Source organism: Euprymna scolopes, chromosome 14, assembly GCF_053919585.1.
Source record: "Euprymna scolopes isolate OS-2025 chromosome 14, ASM5391958v1, whole genome shotgun sequence".
Taxonomy (NCBI): Eukaryota; Metazoa; Mollusca; class Cephalopoda; order Sepiida; family Sepiolidae; genus Euprymna; species Euprymna scolopes.
The window spans coordinates 76,598,520-76,621,505 of NC_136495.1; the positions used below are offsets into that span (position 1 = coordinate 76,598,520).

The 22,986-nt window shown below is 33.8% G+C and overlaps 1 protein-coding gene across 4 annotated transcripts in view; it reads right to left on the reverse strand.

Annotated features, from left to right (window-relative positions):
* LOC145293104 (uncharacterized) overlaps window positions 1-22,986 on the reverse strand; it is a 121,886-nt gene that overhangs the window by 46,800 nt on the left and 52,100 nt on the right. For all 4 annotated transcript variants that reach the window (XR_013869666.1, XR_013869664.1, XR_013869665.1 and 1 more), the window contains exons 7-11: window positions 19,456-19,540; window positions 14,984-15,171; window positions 11,817-11,924; window positions 10,341-10,442; window positions 4,086-4,287 (exon numbers count right to left, since the gene is read on the reverse strand). Coding sequence is in view for 1 of the 4 variants with exons in the window: in XM_080139481.1 (XP_079995607.1) it covers window positions 4,086-4,287; window positions 10,341-10,442; window positions 11,817-11,924; window positions 14,984-15,171; window positions 19,456-19,540 (685 nt within the window). In the remaining 3 variants the exon portion in view is untranslated. The remainder of the gene's footprint in view (window positions 1-4,085; window positions 4,288-10,340; window positions 10,443-11,816; window positions 11,925-14,983; window positions 15,172-19,455; window positions 19,541-22,986) is intronic.

Consider the following 22,986-nt stretch of genomic DNA (forward strand, 5'->3'; position numbering starts at 1 on the left):
TGTGATTGTTGGTTTTGGTTGTTTTCGGTATGGTATTATTTGCTATGTTTGTGAGTGTTTTAATGAAGTAGTTCAAATGGTCATCTTCATCATTCTTTTCGATAATTAATTGGTTTTTGCACTGTTCCTGGAAGTCTTCCCAATCCGCTTTATGTAGGTTCCATTTGGGTGTTTTTTGTTCAGTGCTAGTACTTAGACTTTCCAGGATGATTGGGAAATGATCACTCCCACGGGTGTCATTGTGTACTTTCCAGTCATAGTCCATATATATGGAAGGATCGCATAAGGTAAGGTCAATGGCGGTGAAAGTACCTGTTGCTGGGTACATATAGGTGTAGTTTTGATTATTAAGGAGGCATAGATTATTTTTATTTATTATGTTTTCTATTTCTTTTCCTTTTTTATTTGTTTCTTTACTTCCCCATATTACATTGTGACTGTTGAGATCTCCTAGTAGAAAAAAGGGTTTAGGGAGTTGTTTTATTAATTGAGTTATCTCAGTTTCGTTGATTGTATCTTTTGGAGGGATGTATATTGAGCAAAGTGTTATAGTTCTATGTAGAGTCACTGAAACTGCAATTGCTTGCAAGTTTGTGTTTATATTTATTTGTCTTTGAGGGACTTCATTCTTCACAAGTATTGATGTGCCTCCAGAAGCTCTGTCCGTATCTTTATTTATGTAGTTGTAAGATGTGTAGTGTTTTATGTTGATGGTATTATTTTCTTTCAGAAAGGTCTCCTGTAGACAGACAAGTGCTGGGCTCATATTTGTTATTAATAATGTGAGTTCATTTTGGTTTGCTTTTATCCCTCTGATATTCCATTGTAATATTTTGTTCATCATTTGGAATTGTGTTCAACTTCCATCGTCTCCAATCCCTCAAATCTATTTTCTGTCGGAGTCCCTGTTCGAGATATAGATCGGGATCTTTCTTTTCCTGTTTTTGTTTGTTTGTTTTTTTTGTCTGGGGGGATTTTTGATTCTTTTCTGGCTTGTGATGTGCTTGATGGTTGTTCGGTTGTTTTTGTAGAAATGGTTTGTGGTTTTGTTTCTTTTTGTGGTTCAGTAGTGTCTTTACTTAATATTATCCTTGGATTGGTTGCAGACATTGCACTATTCATTTTCCTCATTTCTTCTAATAGTTCTTTCATTTCCTTTATTAGTTTGCTTAGGACATCAATTTTCTTGTCAGTTGTATCCGTTACATGTATATGACCATTTTGATTGTTGATTGGATTAGTTTTTTTTGTTGCATCTGCATATGTTTTAGTTTCGATGATTTTCCTGGCCTCTGGGTAGGATATATTCTTTATATGTTTTAGTTTGGTCACTTCTTTTTCTCTTTTCCATATTTCGCAATATCTAGAGCCAGCGCCATGGTTTCCCAGGCAGTTGGCACACTTGAAATCTTTTCTGCAGTCAATGTGTGGGCCACTTTCTCCACATCTTCCACACACTGGTAATCGTGTGCACCGATCTTGATGGTGTCCAAACTTCTGGCACTTGAAGCATTGGAGGGGGTTTGGAATATAAATTTCTACATTTATTTTCATATATCCGACTTTCACTTCTTTGGGTATGGTGAGGGAATCGAAAGTTAGTATATATGTATTGGTATCGATTTTCTCACTGTTTTTTTTAATTTGAACTCTGCGAACATCTAACACATTCTGTTTCTGTAAGTTTGTCCGGATTTCCTCCAAGGGACAAAGTGCAAGTTCGTGGCTTTTCACTACTCCTTTGCAGGTATTTAGGGTTGGATGTCTGTAGCATTTGACTTTGATGTTTTCAAATAATTTTAGTTTCAATATTTCTTTAGTTTGTTCTTCGTTATGGGTTTCTATTAGTAGGCTGCCGTTAAATTGTTTTTTAATAGACTTTGGTTTTGGAGTTTTAAGATTTTTTTCAATTTTAAAAGGTGATAGTTTGCTCAAAGGAGTTTCCTCCATTGATTCTATTACTACGAATGTTGAGTTCCTTGGTTTTATCGACTCTTCGTCAGAGCTACTGATGTCAGAGACATCAGAGTGGGTTCTCTTTGGGTGGTTGAGTGGTTTTTGGGAGGAATAAGCCATATATTTTGTTTTCTTTTTTCGTCATCTTTGTTCCCCACCCACCTCGGAGTCCTATTTGGGAAGAGCCTGGGGGGAAACCCATTCGCCCAGCCTCTACAGGGATACAATGATGATATAACCGACTTTGGTGGTATCATAATGATTATCTGTTCTCTCTTGATATTGCTATGGGATCTGTAGCAATCCTGAGGGGTTTACAGCCTCGTCATCGATATTCACACCTAATCGATTGACCCTCAGCCACCGCTTTCCATCATATATTAGGGAGTAGGATTATTTTGGGAGAGGGGGGATGTGTTGTATTAGTAGTGAGTTTTTGGAATGGGCAATATATGGTGGGGCTTGGCGTGACTGGCCGATTGGTCGGATCGGGCCTCTCCGACCGCCCGTCTAATCGAAGTAAGGGCCAAAGTAATGTGTTGCGGTGCCTAAACTTCTATGTATCCTGGTTTAGGTTCGCTCAATCACCAGGATCACGTCCTAAGATTTTACGGGTAGCAACCCACGGCTAACTGGTTGCCCCATTGAGGGATTTTTACCCTCTGCTGGGGGACAGTCGGTTTGTTCTCATGCCCTACCGACAGGGCAAAAAAATAAATAAATAAATAGATAATTTAATAGAATATATTTGTTTTCTTTTTCTTTCTTTTTTTGTTGTTTCTTTTCCTTTTTAAAATCTGTTTCTATTTAACCCATAGTTGGGACCCTAACAGGTACTACCACTCCGGGTCAGGGTGGACCTGGGAGCAATGGCAATTAAGAGGTGGCTCCACACTCCCCAAGCCCGTAAGCTGGACCTCACCATCGGATGTAGTTTAAGGTCATATCCAGGACCGGGAGTAAGGTAGGAAAAAATAAAATAAAAAGGGGGGGGGGAATAGGCTGTTGTTTTTGTTTTTGGTTTTGCAGAACATAATTAAGTTTTACAAAAAAGATCAGAAAACAAAAAAACGTCAATGTAGGTGCATTTCGTCTCAGGAAGCCACAGGGCAGCCTGATCTGGTAGCACCAGATTGTAGAAAGAATATATTGTAGAAAGAAAGTAAATGTAAAGAAAGGTTGTCAGTATTTCCGACTTAAGTTAGACAGTCTGTAGTCTTGTGTTAGATCTCGATATTCCCCCCCCCCCATGAAAGTATTAACCTTCTGGTTTATCTAATCATTAGCAGAGTCTATTATGAGTGAATGAGTAAGTCCCCATAAGAGGGAGTAAGGTGAGAGATTGAGTATGTAGGGTGACTAAGAAAGGGCCAGCTACTTGAAAAATTGTAAATACTGAGAAAAAAGTTAAAAATTTTATTGGAATAGCATATGATTGGGAAGGTGAACAACTTCATGGGGTAGGTGTTAGACTCTAAGTCAGTCACTTAATAAATATTTACCCCCTACAATAGGGAACAATTTTGAATATTTCTGTCTTTATGTTAAGGCAGCTTACTGAAGGGTTGGGAGGTGATGATGATCTAATGGTTAACAACACGGACTCTGCCAACCGGGGTGTCCCAAGTTTGAATCCAGTTCATTCCACATACACAAAAAAAAAATATCACTTTCACTTAGGATGTTGGCAATCTTCACATGGTCTAACTCCAATGTCTTTCTAGAATGAATTCTGACAAGAAATATATTTGGGAAACCAATGCCAACAATAGAATCTTCAGATTCATAAGATATGATGACTGAAGGGTGATTGATCACTCATAAAATCCTCAAATTTTTCAGCATCACATAGTCTGCACTTGTGACATCAAGACTGAAAGAGAGATAAAAGCGAGTACCACAGTGCTTGTAAAATCATATTGGAAATATATTGAGAAATGAGAGAGAAAACAAATTAGAAAAAATAAAACGCTTTTAAATGTGAATGTGATAAAAAAAAAGTTATTTTCTGGGGCTAAATTAAATAAAAACACGCTTGTTTTAGCAGTCAGATATAAATGGCCGCTGTCACTCAACAGAGATGAGAAACATCACTCAGATACAAAAATGTCAAATTTAATCTCCTTTACCTGTGCTGAATTCCTTTACTTCATCATGTTTTCCTTTATCTTCCTCCTCTTCTTCTTCTTCAGTTTCTTCACTCAGTTCATCATCATCGTCATCATCCTCATCATCATCATCATCATCACTAGATTGAGATTTTTTAATTGGCATCACATGACTAATTGAATTGTTCTCAACGGTTTTATTTTCTTTCTGGACAGAAGGCACCTAAGAATAAAAGAAAACAAAACATTTCATTTTCTATTTTTGAGATTCTGCAGATTCTCATCTTGAGTGCTACATTCACTACATTTCGGTCAATGTAACCTCTGAACTTCTTCAGGTGCATCTTTACATTTTTTTAGTTTTCATTTCTGCATTCATATGAAGTGAGAGAAATCAAATTGACACATATCCAATTTTGGTATTAATTCAATGACTGATTATTCACAAACATGTCTAGAAATTTAGAAGATTTATTTTTGCATCAAGAACCATTGGACTCATTTGAACAGGGATTCTATATAGTGGCATTATATATATATATATATATATATATATACTAGCAGGGAGACCTGATATTGCCCGACATTGAATGATGATCAATGAATATTTCACACTCCTATAATTTTCTGTCATTGAACATGGTAAAATCACTCATTTTTCAATCAAATTAATGTAGTTCGGGATCTACTGCTGTGACTGGGAGGATGCATCACATTTCCCATCTCCCCTCTGCAGTGACTTAGTATACAATACATTGTATTCTATATTGCCCGGTGTAGAACCTTTTGTTGGTTTTATAAAAGTATTTTATATATAATGGCTCGAATTAAAGTTTAAAATACAAAAGTCAAGTATCATGGCTCAGTTGTGCTCTAAGCAAAAACATTTTTAAGATACCCATGACATATCAAAGAATCTACTGTTGATTTTATACGCTAGGCCTTTCTGCTTCTGCTGTAATAATACTTCTCAAATGTACTTGGCATGTGAAGTTGTATAATGCATTAACTTTAGTCAAAATAGCCTGTTCCTTCATCAGATCTTTTCGATTATCAATTATCAATACTTATCAAAGACATTCAGATACAAAATCTATCTAAGAACACTGCCAAGCACAAAGTACATTAGTGTAAAATTTTTAAAAGATCGCCTCCAGCTGTTTAGGAGTTCATAAGGAATGAACTCACACACACAAAGTTCCTTTTATATAATAGTGTATATATATATATACACAAATATAAAAATTAAAAAATTTTTTTAAATATTTTTATAAATTTATAAAAAGTTTTTCTTGATATTTCATTTTCACATTGTTTTGTGGATTCTTTTAGCATTTATTACTTTTCTGTCCCTTCTCTCTTTTATCTATCATATCGCCTCTGCCTATAAAAATTTTTTTCATTTCTAATCTGAATGTTTTTAAATTCGGTATTGTCATTTTACCTTTACTTTTGTATAATGCCAGCTTTTTCTTCTCTTCTGACGAGAAGCGGTTAGCTTCAAAATGCCATGATCTAAATCAGTTTCTCCCTTATTCCTCTATCTGTAACCCTTATTGACGATAATGTAATAATGTTCCTATGTAGCTTCACACTTTATCTCCTTAACTTATTCTATCTGTATATCTGTTTAAATCTGTTGACAAGGTTGCTGGAAAAATGGTGGTATTCTTCTACCGCTCCATTAGATATCTCACTGCTGATGCAATTCTCTACCTATATAAAAGCCACGTACATCAAGGATGGAATACTGTTGCCACATCTGGGCAGGAGCTGCTAGAAAGACCTTATCCTGCATTGACAGAGTTCAAAATAGACTTCGTAGCCTAGTGGGTGATGCCCTTTACTCTTCCCTGCAACTTCTTTCCCATAGAAGAAACATTGCAAGCCTGTCTGAGCTCCAATCTACGGTCCCTCTTCGCCAAACTTTCACAAAAAACACTCGTCTTTTTGAAACCACTATCAATAATTTTATCTGTTCCTAAACCTAAATGTAGATTCCATAAACAAAGCTTCTTTCTTAGAACTGCACACCTGTAGAACTCTCTTCCATTTGCCTGCTTTCCAGCTGACTACAATTTGGTCATCTTCAAGTCCAACGTAAACAAATTCTTGTTGAACCGTCCCTTTAAATAATCCAATTTACCAAATTTCCATTAGTAACGATTACTACAATATTATCCCATTGACTACTGTACACTCATTAACCCTTATCCTCGAGTGGCCTTTGAGCCTTGATAAGTGGTGACTGCTATGTAAAAAAAAAAATATATATATCTATATATATAAAACAGTTATCTATGGACATGTTCAGCATAGCTGACTGTAATAGGGTTCAAACCTACAATAATAAGTATTATGATTAGGTATGGATACAATTTTGCCACAAAACCTCAGTCGAAATTATGTGCTATTTTTATTGCTTTTTTTAAAGTTATGTTGATATTTGTTGATTTTTTAACAATAATTGAATTCTATATACAGTATCTCCTCTTAGCATATTGAGGAAGTAGTTTTCCCTTAGATCCAAAACATGTGGCCATAGAAAAGTGATATATATATATATATATATATATATATATATATATATATATATATATATATATATATTGGTATAGTCTCCTCCTAGAAGATCAGAGAATCTTTATTCCTTTTTGATCTTATGATGTAATAAATTTTTATTTAACTTTGAATTCTCATCTTTATATATATCTATATATATATTTAAAAGAGTGTAGCCATGAACAATTGTAAGTTTTTCAGACTTTTATCATTTTTTAATATTTTAAAATATTATTATAACGTGTTTCAAGCCTTGTTCAGCTCTCTTCAGATATTTTTATATAAAGTTTTTTTTTAAGGTAATGTCTTTTTGGAAAACATTTTTCTCTGAAAAACACTGTGTTTTTCAGAGAACCGTTAATCTCAGACTTTTTGCTACCAATAGTTGGTGAGCTGATCAAAAGTTCAATCAGTTAGAGTTAAGTTCATTTGGTGGATGGAGGGGGTTTTGAGTTTATTTGGGACATGTTTTCATGGGATTTTTATGATTTTCTTTCTTTTTTTATGTGTGTGTATGTGTGTGTCAGCGTGTGTTTGTGTATTAAGGCGAGGGTTGTGTGTTGTGCATGTGTGAATGCGTGTGGGTCAAGATCTGTGATTTTTTCACATGTGTGCGAGTGTGTGCTCGCATGTGCGTGTATGCCTGTGCATGTAAGATGGAGAAAGAAGACATTCAGATAGGTATATGGTCGATTCCCAATCCAAATACACATACATACATGTACTCAGTCACCCAAACACAAACACACACAAACAAAATGGAAAATAGATGATATATACACATACACACACACATATACACCCACATACATATGCATACATGCACACATACATACACATGCATGCATATGTACACACATATACACAAAAATATTAATGCAGGATAGACACCTGCATGTGTCACAGCACATACACATATGCAGTGGAGGAAAATTCGAGATAATGCCCATTTTCCAAACTGACAACTACTGCTACTTACTAACACAAGAAAAAAACTTCATAGCAAAGTTCAACCCCGCTTTAAACATATCCCAATAACAATACACATAAATAGGCAAAACACAAAATACACTTAGCGCACGCATACTTATGCAAATGTACAACCTCACACACAAATCAAAACAAGCACAATAAAGCACACAATCACATTCACGGGCATGTATGTCCATATTCAATATAATACCATTCTAGATTAGGAAAACTTTAACCAATATTGATGTGGTGTGTGGGTGCATGTGTGCGTCTATGTGTGTGAGTGTGTGCAGGTGAATGCGTGTGTGTATGTATGTGTGGATGTGTGTACGTATGTATACTCCTGCATTTATAGTTCTGTATATATGTGTATTTTTATATATGTATGTGTGTACATTTATTTATTGTTTAACTGAATACTCCAAAAAACAATTTACAAAGTCCTTATTCCATGGAGTTTCAAAGAATGCTATTCTTGCTATTCTTCTCATCAGAGGACACAAAGAAATCAGCAAATTATATTTGTAGCAATGCTAGAATTTGCTAATTATGGCATTAAATGAAACCACAATTTATTGTAGTCATAAATTGCCAAGAAAACCAAATGAAAAAATGTTGGATATGTAAAAAAAATATAAAAACAAACCGCACATAATATTTTGTAGAAGTTTTCAGTCTTTTGGGATAACGTCTTCTTTTATGATCTGATGTGTCAAGTCTATGATCATCTCAATGTCTTCCTCACAGTTTCACATATCATTCTTATTAATTCTTATAGTTGGACCAGATAATACTTCTGTACCTTCTACGTTTTCTTGGTTGCATGAAAACTCATCGTGGCATTCTCAAAGATCCCTCTTGTTCTGTTCAATGGTTGCTAACATTCCACTGCCATTTCAAATAAGCTTTTTTTCAACAATACACATCTTCCACAGCAATTGTATCAAAAAGTCTCCTTGTGAATGTGACCTGCTATAACTTTCAGCAACACATCCCTGATATTGTCAAGAAAATTGAGAAAATGTACTTTGGCTTCTCTTAGCAAGACCATTCTAAGCTGCTCTCCAGTCAAGTATTTAAAAATATGAGGGGCGTTCCAAAAGTAATGTCTCCTATTTTTTAATTCAACCTAAATGGATCAGAGTGGATTACAAATTGCATTATTATAATGACTAAACTTATGCATTCATGATCTGAAAGTTTCGTCTCTCTCTGTTGCAGATATTGACGGTGTGAGACTAAGAAAGAAACCCCTGTCATGAGCAGAGATGTGCTACTGAATTTCTACCAAAAGTGTATTGAGAATGGTGGTCACTATGTAGAAAAATAAATTCTGAAACACAAATGGTAACGCATTTTAATGGTACCACTCCTGTCTTCATAGCTCTTCAAGTTTTGATTTAAAAAAAAGGAAACTTTACTTTTGGAATGGTCCTCATATATAACTGCTATGGTGTGACAACACTTAAAATTTGTATCATTAGTCTGAAACTCAAATCTTGCTTTGACAGCTTGGAAAATGTTCAGAAATGTACAACCAAGCTAATACTTTATATTAAACACCTCTCATACCATAACCATAACCTTGCTTTCCTGGGCTTGGATTCTTGGAATCTCTAACCTCTACCAACTGACATTGTAAACAAACACAAAATTATTAACCACTTGTCAACAACAAAACCTGGAGCAACTTTTTGATGTCCATTTATCTAACACATGTAGACATGTCTACAAAATAAATTAAAAATTTAAAAAAAAAACAAAAAACATCACTGCTCTTCCAGAAACATTTTTTCACACTCGGGATTTTTTCATGGTGAGAACTTGCCCGCATCAGTTGTTGGCTGCTGAGACACTGCATCCTTTAAAACCTTTTATGCTTTCCAAAATTCGACCAAATGACATCTGATGTCTCCACTTTGTTCATACATACATAGATTTTTGAAGAGTTGTAGTATACCTGCACAATGTCCATAAGGATTCCATCATTTTAAAACATTTATAGTCAGCTAATGTACTTCCTAACTTCCGGTGGATCTGCTACTGGAAGCGGTGACAAAACAAGTCAGTTCATTCACTTTTATTGTTCTTCAGTATTTCTATTGTGAAGCGATTTATTGAAATAAAATATATTATTGAAAAATATACGATAAAAATTAATAAAATTATAAAAAGATAAAAATAACACAATTAGTCTCTATTTGCACTTTTAATAACAAAATTAAAAAAATTAGATTTTATTTCATTACTGTTTTGGTGATGCACCATTCCGGGGCTGGTATTGCTTCATAAACTAAATAGTTCATTACTTAAAAAGATTTTTAAACATATTTTCAATAATTCTTAAATAAAAAATTAAAAAATAAAAGAGTGCAAAAAGTGCTTTCAATAATTCTTTTAAAAAAAAAAACACTAATTTCAATAATTCTTAATTAAAATACAAGCAAAAAACTTTTTTCAATAATTATTAAATAAAAAAAGAATGATTGGAAAAATGTAATAAAAAAAAGAGTACATGCACATGGGAGAGAAAATAGTGAAGGAACTGATTTGCCTTGTCATCACTTCCAGTAGCAGACACACCAGAAGTTAGGAAGTACGTTAGCTGACTATTACCAACATCGAGCATAAAAGAAGTATACAGGAAGGTTTGAAGGCAGATAATTTTTAAATAAAACATTTGCGTTTGTGTACAAAAAATGTCATCTTTTTTGTGTTATTTTTTTTTATCTTCTCACTTACTTTTGGTTTGCTAATCTGAACTGGTTCTTTGGAATAATTCAGTTTTCGTTTTACAGTCACGTTTGACGGAATCACAACAGATTCTTTTAGCTTTCGTTGCATCTTTTAAAAAGACAAAAATAAGAGAAACAAAAATAAAATCATTGCCTCATGTACTTTTCTAGTGTTTTTCATTCTTCTTTGTAGGAAAATATTAATGAAAAGATTTCAATGTTTATAATGTTTACTTTGTTTAGAATGAAAAGATAAGAGTTTTAGAAACTTAGAATTTTACAAAATCGATATTGAATGAGAGTTGGATTTAGAAAATATGAAGGTTTTCTTGCAGAAATAATGACATCGATTAAGTTTTAAGGATCCCACAAAATAAGCAAAATAGAAAGGACACCTTGTGTTTCTTATGTTTGTTTACGGATGTCATGTGTATCGAAAATCAACTGGTGTCAACCCCAAGGAGTTGCTTTTGTTTTGCTTATTTTCTGTAGTCCTTAAAATGTAATTGATTGAAATAATGAATGTAAAAATTAGGCATAAATATACATTTTAACACATGACAAATTGAGATGAAAAAGAAACAAATCGATCAGGATCAAGAAAAAGTCAATAGAAGAAACAATTATCAAAATTAAATGCAAAATGTTATTTTATGATTTAATAATTACTAGCTGAAACTGTAGAAATTCCACAGTGGACTTTTGATGTTGGCATTCTGTGGATGTGCATATATTATTTTACGAAATAAGAACTTATATTGTTTTTTTGTTTTGTTTTTTGGTAGGAAACTAAAAGAATACCTACCACACATGAAAAATGAATTCCTTGAACAATCACTTTTTATGTCTCATTATGAAGATTAAAATCAAAATATGATACTAAACCTTATGTTTAGAATCTTTATTTCAATTTTGATCAAAATCTACTACATAATTTTGATTTTAAAACAGGTCTCAAATTTAAGGCTTAAGTTCAATGGATCTTAAGAAATTAAAATTCAAGGAATTTTGCATAATTAGTGTTGAATTAATATGGATCAAATTTAATGCAAATCTGAAATATTCAAAGTTTTACAATTGTACTCATTATGTCCTAAGAACCATTTAAAATGCTTTAAAGAAACTGAAGTTTGAGGAATAGTTATTAATTGATGTACATTTAATATCCATATGTTAGCATTTCATAAGAATCAAAAGTTTTTAAATTTTCATAAAGAATTTCACTTCCTTCTTACCCCCTTTGCATAAAGCTAAATATAGATCACATTTTAATCCCTTATGCCTAGCTGGTATGTTTTAAAATTCACAATGATTGATTAACTTGATTAGGAGTGAATCCTGTGCACATACACAAACCTAACTTTATAAAGATTCTAGAAAAATAGCCATGCAAATTAAAATTAATTATCTTGATCAGTAAAAAGCCATTTCTAATTTTTCAAGAAAAAAAAAAATTATTTTCTCATCAATATTTGCATCATACCAATAAAATGTCCTGCTCGTATTTTTGTTGCATATTTTTCATTTGACTCTGATAATCTTTCTCCTGTTTCTGGATTAGAGTGTTAAATTTTTTCTCCAACTGTTGAATCTATAAAAATAGAAAGTACAACCATGAAAATCATAAAAGTTGCATTTAAAATTGTACTTTTCATTCAATTTGGTACAAATTAGTCATCATCTTTTTCATTATTATAGAAACTGTATGTGTTTGAGTAATTCATTTTGATGTCAGATATTTGTTTATAGAGTGATTTCCCGTGATCCCTCATTTTCCAGTGGCAACATGGGTTATCACATGGCATCATTGAAATAAAATATATATGAAACATAATCTATGTCAAACATCTTTCTTCTTTTTCTGAATATCTTGAATACAATCAGCTTCATAATATTCTGAATAATTTGGTGTTTAAAGTTTAAATCACACATTATTAGAGAATTGAATTCTTTAAATATGATGAGGACATTACCAGACTAACTCGCAGCAATCATGCAATGATATAATGGATATGCTCCTCAAAGCTTGCTGATAGAACCCCTCTCAATGAGCTGAGATCCAGGCCTGATCTTAATTCAGTAAATGACACCCTACGCTAGAATAGACTGAGATGGTTTGATTGCATTCAATGCATGGCAGTTGACAAATGGCCAAGAAGAATAATTAGTTTTGATGTTCCTGGAGCCTGTCCAAGATATCAACCTAGGAAGAAGTGGAGTGATAACATCAAACAAAATCTGAAACATTATAAGTTAACAGAAGCATTAACAATAGATTGAATTGCAGAGAGAAGCCATTCAACCAAGGTGACAACCCAAACATCCAACTCTTAAACTTGGGGAACAAGTGGTGATAAAAGTGCAGTAGTAGTAGTAGTAGTAGCTTACAGTGGATTCATTTTTGGGCATCAGTGCTCCCAATTCAGATCGGTCTGAGCTGCTCATGAATATCATCTGCTGACATGGCCTTCAAAAATGTTTTTTTTATACCCAACAATGGAAGACAGCATAAATGTCAACACAAATTAAACAAATCAAATCTCTACATAAATCAACCGAAATGTAAATTTAGTTTGCCTTTTATTTTGACACCAATAGGGAGTGCCCGATTTTTCCCCGTCGATCTTAATTCATGCAGATTTGGTATTTATTATTAGAGTCAATTCTTTATTGAATATTATATTGTACCTAATATATAGTACTGATTTCAAAATTTCATTTCAATGATTTGAGTGCCATCAGCTAGAATCAAAACTGAAATATTTAGCATTTCAGCTGTATTCCCTACTGTTTGAGCTATCGACAAATAGATGAGAAAGATTTAAAATTAAACCATTTCAAGCTATGAATGACTTTGCACATGCACAAAAGTAATAGAAATATGTCAGCAAGTTGCAATGAACGATTTGCATTTCAACTTGCTGACATATTTCTGTATACATTATTCATCCATCCAAACAAAGATTTTACTTGTTATAAACCGTCCTTGGTGAATGATTACTATTTCCTGGTGATTTCCATGTTATGTGACCAGTAGTTTAAGAGTTTGTTGGTCAAATATTTACACACAGACATACATCTAATCTTTTATTTATATAGATTAAAATATGGTATGCATTAAACTGCTTTTGTGATCATGGGACCCGATTATCACCTTCATGGTCATGCTATAAAAAGAAAAAAACAAAACAAGTACTTGATATAACTCAGTTGAGTTTTGTATGTGTGTGTGACACCATCACAGAGCGTAGAAAAAGGAACCCCAAACATTGTCTAACACTAGCTGTCTAGTTACGTTGGACCCCAGCGTTTTTCTTCTCAGCCCGATCTACTCTTGCTCAGCTTTGACTCCAATCTTTCTGATCTCTCTCACGTGATCTCCGAGCAAATGTTCCAAACTGGAATCCGTTCTCAACTGTGTCTCAAACTGTCGCAAAACTTACTCCTACTCCTAAAACTGTCTATAAACTATCTCTGAACATATTGACCTCAATGTCTGGTCTTTTATTCCCATTACTACTTCACCTTGATTAACAATCCTACTTCAGATTTCTTTTGTGTGCCTTGGTGAAAAACTTCCACTCCATTGTCTTCTTACTAACCTTTTTTCTTATACCGTTGTTCTGCTAGCCAGCCTATTTCAACATTTTATTTTAGATTTTCCTTTTTTTTTAATCATTTCCTAACATTTTGTGGAAGAGGAGGTTCATAGTATCGTAGTTGAAGCTATTGTTTGCATGGATAATGTTGCTAAACATATAATTTATTTAGTCCGCATATAATAAACAAAGAATAAACTAAAAATTGTGATTCAAAACTCTTCCTTATAAGAGGAATTGGTTCTTGTCCAGAATTCACCCTATATTAAAAAAACAAAAAGAAAGATCTGATGTACATACATATGGCAAAACGAAAATATTATATACCAAAAATCACGTAAATTGATCAAGTAGTTTTATTTTCAAATAAAAAAATGAGTGTCCGAGATGCGACTGTCTTGCCCACTATTAAAAAAAAAAAATTTGTCAAGAAACAAAGGGAGATAACTCATCTTCAAGGCTACTAGATTTGTGTAGTAATGCCTACGAACTCCCATTAATCACTTAAAAATTATTTTTTTATAAAATTAAAACTTCTTTATCTGGGCTGATCTGTCTTTGTTATGATAAGGTGCAGTGAATTAAGTATTATGGTATCTGTTTGATGCACAGTTATGGATTAGTCACCACAATACCACATTTATTCTAGAACTTTTGTTAGAAACCATTGTGCTGATCTAGCTGAAATGTTGTATGGACCTTTGTTATGATAAGGTGTTGCAAACTAAGTATTATAACATCCAATGAATGTACAGCTAGGGATTAATAGTGACAAGTATTTAATGCAAAAATGAGCACAAATGTTACACTATTCAACCATCAATTTGGCATAAAGCACTCATTCTAAGTCAATGGGTTATAACTTTTTCCCTCATTTTTTAAACGGTTAAAAAATCTAGTTCATTTATAATTCTAAAGCACTGACTCTGGTTCCGTGTATAGTTACGGCAATTTCTCACTGTGTTAACAGTAATATAATTAAGAGTTGTGTAATTTAAGGAGTTATAACAAAAGATAAGATTGAACAAAAAATTTTCCAAACACAAATGACCTTCTTTTCCAATATCGGTTCAGATACTTTGGATTTCCTTGTTTTGTGCTCCAGCTTGGGAGATTCAGCAGCTTTTATGGATTCCACTGCAGGATGAATCTCAACTTTTTTTACTGATTTAGTTGCAATACGGTGATTGTCAACATCATCATCATCGTCACAGATGGAGCCAAGGTTGGATTGCTTGACTGAAAGAGAAAAAAATGTAAAACTGTATACAAATTAAATCAAAAGTTGAAGAAAACACAACATTGATTTTTTTTTAATGGAAATCACTCCTGACAAGACAGGAAGCCACTTAATGTAAGAAGCTAAAAAGAACAACAGATAATTAGCACAAAAATAAGAGATGCCTATTAACCTTAGTCTTCAAAAGATTAAGGCTATAGCTAGGAGGAAAACAGTCAGAAGGAAGATAGTTCCACAAACCCACAATCCTTAGAAATAAGCTACTGGAATAGGAAACTGTATTAACTATGACAGCAGCATATTCTTTTCCTTGATTTGATGTTCAGATATATATCCATTGATATCTTATATGTTTTTATGTAGAGTGATGTGGTTCTCGGTTGATTAATTGTGTCTAATTGTGTCGGATATATACTCGAGAGTCAAAACAATGAAAAGAATATGCTGTTGTCATATTCCTTATTATAACAAAGTATAAAAACACTGAATTGGTGAAAATCACTAGATCAACAAGTCAAAGGAGCTGCAACAAAGGAAGCAGAGAATAGATTAAACAATTATGAAGAATACATGTTATAGTATTTATAGAAAAGACTAAGACTAGCAACATCATATCATTGAGAGATAGCGTACAGACAAGAAGAAAGAGTTGGAGTCAATCAAATTACAGATAAACTATTGAACCTTATCAAGAACCCTCAAATCATAAAGAGATTCACCAGCCCAAAATATAAGTTCATACAATAATAGTCATCTTATTTTATAAATCTAGTAAATGTCATGGTAGAATGTTTTAATAAAATTGACAGAAAATTTTTAAAAATCTGTGGTTTTTTGCCATAATAGTGAAATTCAAAAATCGAAATAATGAATTTCAATTAAAACTAATGGTATCAACTTGATTGTCATGTCGAAATTAGTAACATATCTAAAAATTAGGAAAAAACCATCAGATATACATAAATACACAACATGAACTCGGGGAAGTAACTGCATCAAAATAATAATCTTCTATATATATAAAAGGCAAAATGTGTGTTAGTGTGTGTGTGTGTGTGTGTGTGTGTGTGTGTATCTCACAAAAACTTTCCACACAGGCGACGGATTTTCACCAGATCGGTATCATTTTGAAGCTCGAACCTTCGGACGACAAATATCGAAAAATTAGCTAAAAACATTAATTCCTTCACCTTCAACGAGTCGTTTTTCTACAGGGAGAGCTAGCAAAAAAATGGTTCCTTCATTTTCTTTTTCTACTACTACTATGGCATGATGTTTGACCTAGAAAATGTTGACGTTAGTTTCCACCTGCTGTATTTTTTAAACGTTTAATTTTGTCATTTCTCAGTCTCTTTAGCATCTGGGTAACGTGTCAGACTGTTTTTTCCACCTTAGCCTCAAGGCTTCAGGTTCAAGCCTACCTCCCTACCAAAACTTTTTTTTCTTTTACACCTCCAAACACCCAAGCAATGTTTTTTCTTTTATATTTTAAATAGGGTTACTACTTCGCCCATTTTGTTTTTGATCTACCCCCCCCCCCCACCCAACATAAACACCTCCAAACACCTGGGCAACACTGGGATAAAAGTGAAAATGTGTGTGTGTGTGTTTGTGTGTGTGCATTTTTTTCGTATGTCTGCCAAAGGCGTTTGGAGAGGGGGGGGTGCTCGGAGAAGCAAAGGGGGGGTCACTGTTTGTTAAAACTTTTTATATACTCCCTAGATTATAATATGCCCGATTTATGAAACGACATCGTCTGTATTTTTTATTTCAGCAATTTTATGTTACAGAATTCGTTCTGTGATTTCATTTTCTCTACTACTACTACTATGGCATGATGTTTGACCAAGAAAACGTTCACGTTCATTTAATCCCCTGTTTTTTAAATGTTTAATTTCACCTGTTCTCACTTCTCTGCCCACTTAGCATTGGGGTAACGTGTCAGACTGTTTTTTCCCCCTCTTAGTCTCAAGGCTTTGGGTTCGAGCCTACCTCCCTACAAAAACGTTTTTTTTTTCTTTTACACCTACAAACACCCGGACAACGCCAGGCACTCCCGCTAGTCTATAATATAAATCTCACCTGTCTATTTAAATGCATGTATGTATGTTTGTATGTCTGCCTAAAACTTTCAACAGAGGCAACAGATTTTCACAAGATCAGTATCATTTTGAAGCTTGACCCTTCGAACAACAAATATAGAAAAATTGGCCCAAAACATTAAATCCTTCACCCTCAACTGGGCACTTTTCCACAAAGACAGGTCGCTTTTTTCGCTGATATTTTCAAAAGTCATCCCCTTTTTTCGATTGTCTAGCCTTAATTTATATCTACATCACTACTGGTTTGGCGATGGGTGCAACAGCAAAGACATCACTTTTTTTTCCACATTCTTTTCCTCTTTCACGGTATGGGTTCAAACCTGCCTGCCTACTACCACTTTTTTTTTTTTTTTTTTTGCTCAACACACACCTCCAGACACCCGAGCAACACTGGGCACTCAGGCTAGTCCATAATATTCTTCATCCTCAACTGGGCACTTTTCTTCAAGGAGGGTCATTTTTTTCGCTGACATTTTTTGCAAGTCATTCAACCCTCACTCCCATGACAGGCATTATTTCGATCACAACCATGGTAAGTACATCGGTAAGACAGTTTGTTTTTTTTTCACCTCTTTTTCCTCTGGTGCATTATGGGTTCAAGCCTGCTTTTTACTCCTATAGTTTTTTTGTTTTTTTTCCGCTCGCAATTTTCCTTTCTTTTTTTTTTTTTTTTTTTGCTCAACCAACACTATTACACACCTCCACTTTCTTTTCCGCCTTCGCGTCACGGGTTTGAACCTGCCTGCCTAATACAACTTTTTTTTGCTCAACACACACCTTCAAACACCCGGGCAAAGCCAGGCACCCGGGCTAGTATCAAATAAAATTTCTTTTGTACATACATGCATGGTTGTTAGTTTTCATTTTCATTGATTTTCCATCCCTGGGCCATAACCCCTTCATGGTTGTTAATCTTGAATCTATAACGAATCTACTCGTGCATGAAAACACAATGGAGACTTGCTGAGGTTTTAAAGGTTTTATTTAGAGAGTTTACTGTTTGGGGAAGAGACCACATAATATATTTCTTACTTCCTAACTTGTTTTTCTAATTTAGTCTTATTATGACGACGGCGACATACAGGCAGAGTCTCGACGAAACATTCACTTAAATTTCTACATTGTCGGGCAAATCTTATCTGTCCCGCTTCCTGATTCAAACTGATTTTTAAAAATCCTTTCATTTCTCTCCTCAAAGATGTGATTTCATCACCTCCTATATTTTAACACCTGCATTTCTAACACATTTTGTCTAGGGAGCTAACCTTTGACTCCCTCCTCTTCAATTATGTCAGTTACAACTGGATATATTTCTATTTGCTGCCAGGTTATCCTGACATGTATTATGTAACCCTTGCAAAATTCATACAAGTTAATAAAATCTTTACTTACAAGCATAGGGCCCCAATATTGAATAGATCGAGCAATCAAGTCTATGATGTTGCTACCCGGCTGTAGAATATTGCACTTATATTCTTGTCAAGGAATGGATGTACATAAAATGTTTATTCCAGGTTTAAAATATCCAAAAGTAATTTAATTTAAATGAAATTGTTCATAGTGCTTAATAAAAATAGCAGGATATAATTTTATTCAATTTAGGTAAACAAAATTAGGAGTTGTGTTTGAAGGTTATGACAATGTGATATAAGAATAATGACAATATTAGAAAGAATTTTCAATAATTTTCAATTACATTATGTTCATTTACCAACACAATGTGTCGTACAAGATGGTAGGTGTTGATATCCTGAATTTTCGAAAATAAAATCTCTTCATCACATGAGAAAAGAAATGTTTGTGACTATTTGGCGAGGCTTTTCTTTTGTCTGTTTTATTATTCTTTCTTTCTTTTTTTATTTATTTTTTGTATCGGTTGCCGTCAAATCAATTTCCAAGATACGAGTAAAACTGAAAAAAATTTTACTTTTTGAGTAAATAGTACGCTGTAAGGGTAAAAAATGGAGAAATCGTTAGTCAAATGTATTGCTATCTAAGTTTAACAATACAAATCCAACAAGATAACTTTATATATTACTAGTAGAACACGCGTCTCAGGATAAGTAAAAACAATTCCCCAAACATAAAGCAAGCTATGTAGAGAGGGAAGCAGTCTTGGCATTAGTGAATGAACAAGGAAAAGAAAATCAGAAAAAGGAACAACAATAATGGCAAACATACTTAGCTTCCGCCGTAAATCGATAAGATCAGCTTCGTGTTGGTTGTTTTGTTCTTCAAATAATTTCTTTAAATTTTCGATTTCAGCCTTAAATAAGAAAAAGAAAAATTAATTCAGACATTGATGAAAATTAACATAAGTTTTTTTATTTATTTTCTAATCGTTCTTGTTTATAATTCTTTACCATGCATGAAACTGACACAAATACTAACAGAACAATTAAAGAAAACATGTGCATGTCGGCCTCAATAAGTCCTAGATGGTCTTGAAAGTCAACTAAAATAAATAATAACCAAAATATAATTCAAAAGTCTTCTGTAATACTTGCTGATTATTTTTTTGGTTTTTAGTTTTTTGAATCATAATTTGTGCATTCATTTTTTTTGCGTACTGTTATCCTCATCTTCATAGTTGTTGTCGTTTCACCAAGTTTCAGCCAACTCATCCTCTGGCCTTCTTCAGGTTATTAACCATAGCGGGATTGGACTGCTGAGTCCTGTAACTGTACTCCCAGTAATTACTGCTTTCCATAGTTGTTGTCTCACCATGTTTTGGCCAACTAATCCTCTGGCTTGCTTGGATAGGAATGAAACTGCTATTTGCAGACAATGCTTACCTGGAACCATAAATACTCAACACCTCTATCCACTGTCCCACAGGCCCCTGTATTCTTAATCACCTGAAGGAGGCCAGAGGATGAGTTGGCCAAGACGTGGTGAAACAACAACAACAACTATGAAGACGAGGATAGCAGTCTACAAAAAGAATGAATACTTGCTGATTGTTTAGTCAGAAATATTTCTTCTGGGACTGACAGGGAATTCAAGACAAATTTGGCACTTTTTGGAAAATAAAGAAAAATGTCATATATAGGCCAATAATTTACATATTTGGAAAGTTTAAAGTGAATTCATTGGAAAATCTTTGACCAATTAGAGCTCACTCATTATTTTTTTATGTTTATTTTTTAAATCTTTTGAGATGAAGCTTTATAATTTCTACATTCATTTTTTTTTTTGCGGACTGTTATTCTCATCTTCATAATCTTTTCACCACATTTCAGCCAACTCATTCTCTGGCCACCATGAACCTTTATCATGGCTTCTAGGTGGAACTTAAACTGGAGCATGAGACCTTTCTTATTCTCATTTTGATCAAAATCAATTACATGATTTTGATTCTAGAAAATGTCTTGATGCTTAAGAAATTTTATTAAAAATTTGAAATTTGGAGAATCTTTCTTGATCGGTGCCTAATGGTTATTGTAACAGAGTGTGGACGTGCGTATAACAGCAACAGTTGTATGCAAATGACTGAGCTATGTGCAAGTTGATGTCACAACGAGGAAGAAGAAAAGAAAAGGATTATAAAAAAGAAAAGCGTGACCCGAAAAAGGACAGAGATAGACGTGTTACACATGTGGGTCAAGAGCAACAGGAAAAGACATGTCCTCAACATGGCTGGACAAAGACAGAGTACCATGTGATCAATATGGCAGAGTCTTGTAAAGTACACTGGAGTACGAGCAGACGTTTGAACAACAGACGGGGGGGGGGCATTATTCTTGAAGTACCTGTAAATAAATGTCTGTTGTTTCAACTGAAAAAAAGTAAGTCGAATTCTTTCATTGGCTTTTTTTTATTGCAACTGTCTGCATACTTGTGAGTCTCGAGTGTGGACATGTAACGACCACGTTACAGCTATGGATCAAATTCAATCCAAATCCGATACATACTGAATTTTAAAATGGTTTTTGCCTATATTATGTCCTTTAAAAATCCTTTTAAATACTCCAAAGAAACTAGAAATTGGAAAATATTGATTAGTGCCTAATACCTATTGTTAAAATTTTAGAAAAAAATAGGAGGTATCTGAATTTTTCCAAGAGTTTTCACCTCCCTTTTACTCCTTTGCATAAAACTAAATTAAACTAAATATAGCCCACATTTTAAAATCTTACGCCTAGCAACTGTATTCCATGATTCATAATGATCGGTTAATTAGTTTAGGAGTGAAGCCATATATATATATATATATATATATATATATATATATATATATGTGTGTGTGTGTGTGTACCTTAAATAAGTTCCCGGACATTTTTTGTACACGCATTTAAAAGTGTCATAGACTCCTCAAAATACAGTATGTTATTGCTATACATCTTACAAGATGACTTACCAATTATTATGATTTCAGGTTCAAATGAACAGCTACAGCAGGAATTGGAATACACTCTACTAAAGCCTGATTGTCACAGCTGGTGAATTTCAAAACACAATCAGGTTGTGAGGATATTTTAGAACAACAATATGCAATAAAGTTCTGCTTTAAAATCAGTTCTGGAGTGGCTTAAGAGATTCAAGGAATGCAAGGAGTCTGTTTCATACATATTAAAGCCCGATGCAACTAATCTTCAGATTTTTTCAAATTTATAGAATCATGTTCAAATTTTTTTTCATTTTATTTTTAAAGTTAATGAGTTCTTATACTTCTGAGGAGTCAAGATGAAAAATATTAAAAAATTTACATGATAATTATATGAATGTTTCTGCGCTATAAAACAGGTGGTGTCAAAAATTGAACATTTTAACAAACTGAAATAAATAAATGGTAAGATGAACAACATTTTGGAATTTGAAATGTAGACGTTTTGTCATTTATTTATTTATATATATAAGTTAGGTATGTGTATATCTTTTCTATATTTATAAAATTCATAATGATCGGCTAATTAGTTTTGGAGTGAATCCTGTACATAGAGATACATACATATATTATCAGTTCCAGTAAAAACCTAACAGCCAGCCATGGTTTTCTCCAGAATGTGCTGCTGCTATTGCGCACAGAAATCACTTTTTCCACTGCTTCCAACGTAATAGATGTATGGAAACTAAAGCCGCTTTCAGTACTGCCAGCAACCATTGTAAGAAAATAATAAAGAACGAAAGAGAGTTGTATGCTCAGTCCGTCAAGTCCAAAGTAGCTGAGCAGCGGCTTGGTTCCCACCAGTTTTGGCAAATTGCAAACAGAATCCTGAACAGAAGCGTGTGCTCTATCCCAACTATCATCAATGGACCTGAGTTAATCTCGTCAGCATCAGACAAAGCCAAACTCTTTGCCAAGAACTTTGCAGCCAATTCTACCTTTTGCGACCAAGGCCGCCAACCCCCAATATTTCCTCCTGTATCAGAAAACACACTATGTGATATACAAATATCTGTATGTGATGTTGCCAAGCTAATAAAAAAACCTTGATTCCAGTAAAGCAACCGGCCTTGACGGTATTCCAATTATAGTACTCAAAAAACTTCAACCAGAACTAGCACCCATACTTACAAAACTGTTTAAATGTTGTCTTAAGGAAAATTGCTTCCCATCATCCTGGAAAATCTCATCAGTATGCCCTGTATTTAAGAATTCAGGTGATCGTTCATCCTCTCTTAGTGACACACAATATGGTTTCCGTTCTGCTAGATCTACAGCAGATGTGCTTACAGTTATATCACATAGGATTAGCGAATCTCTCGACA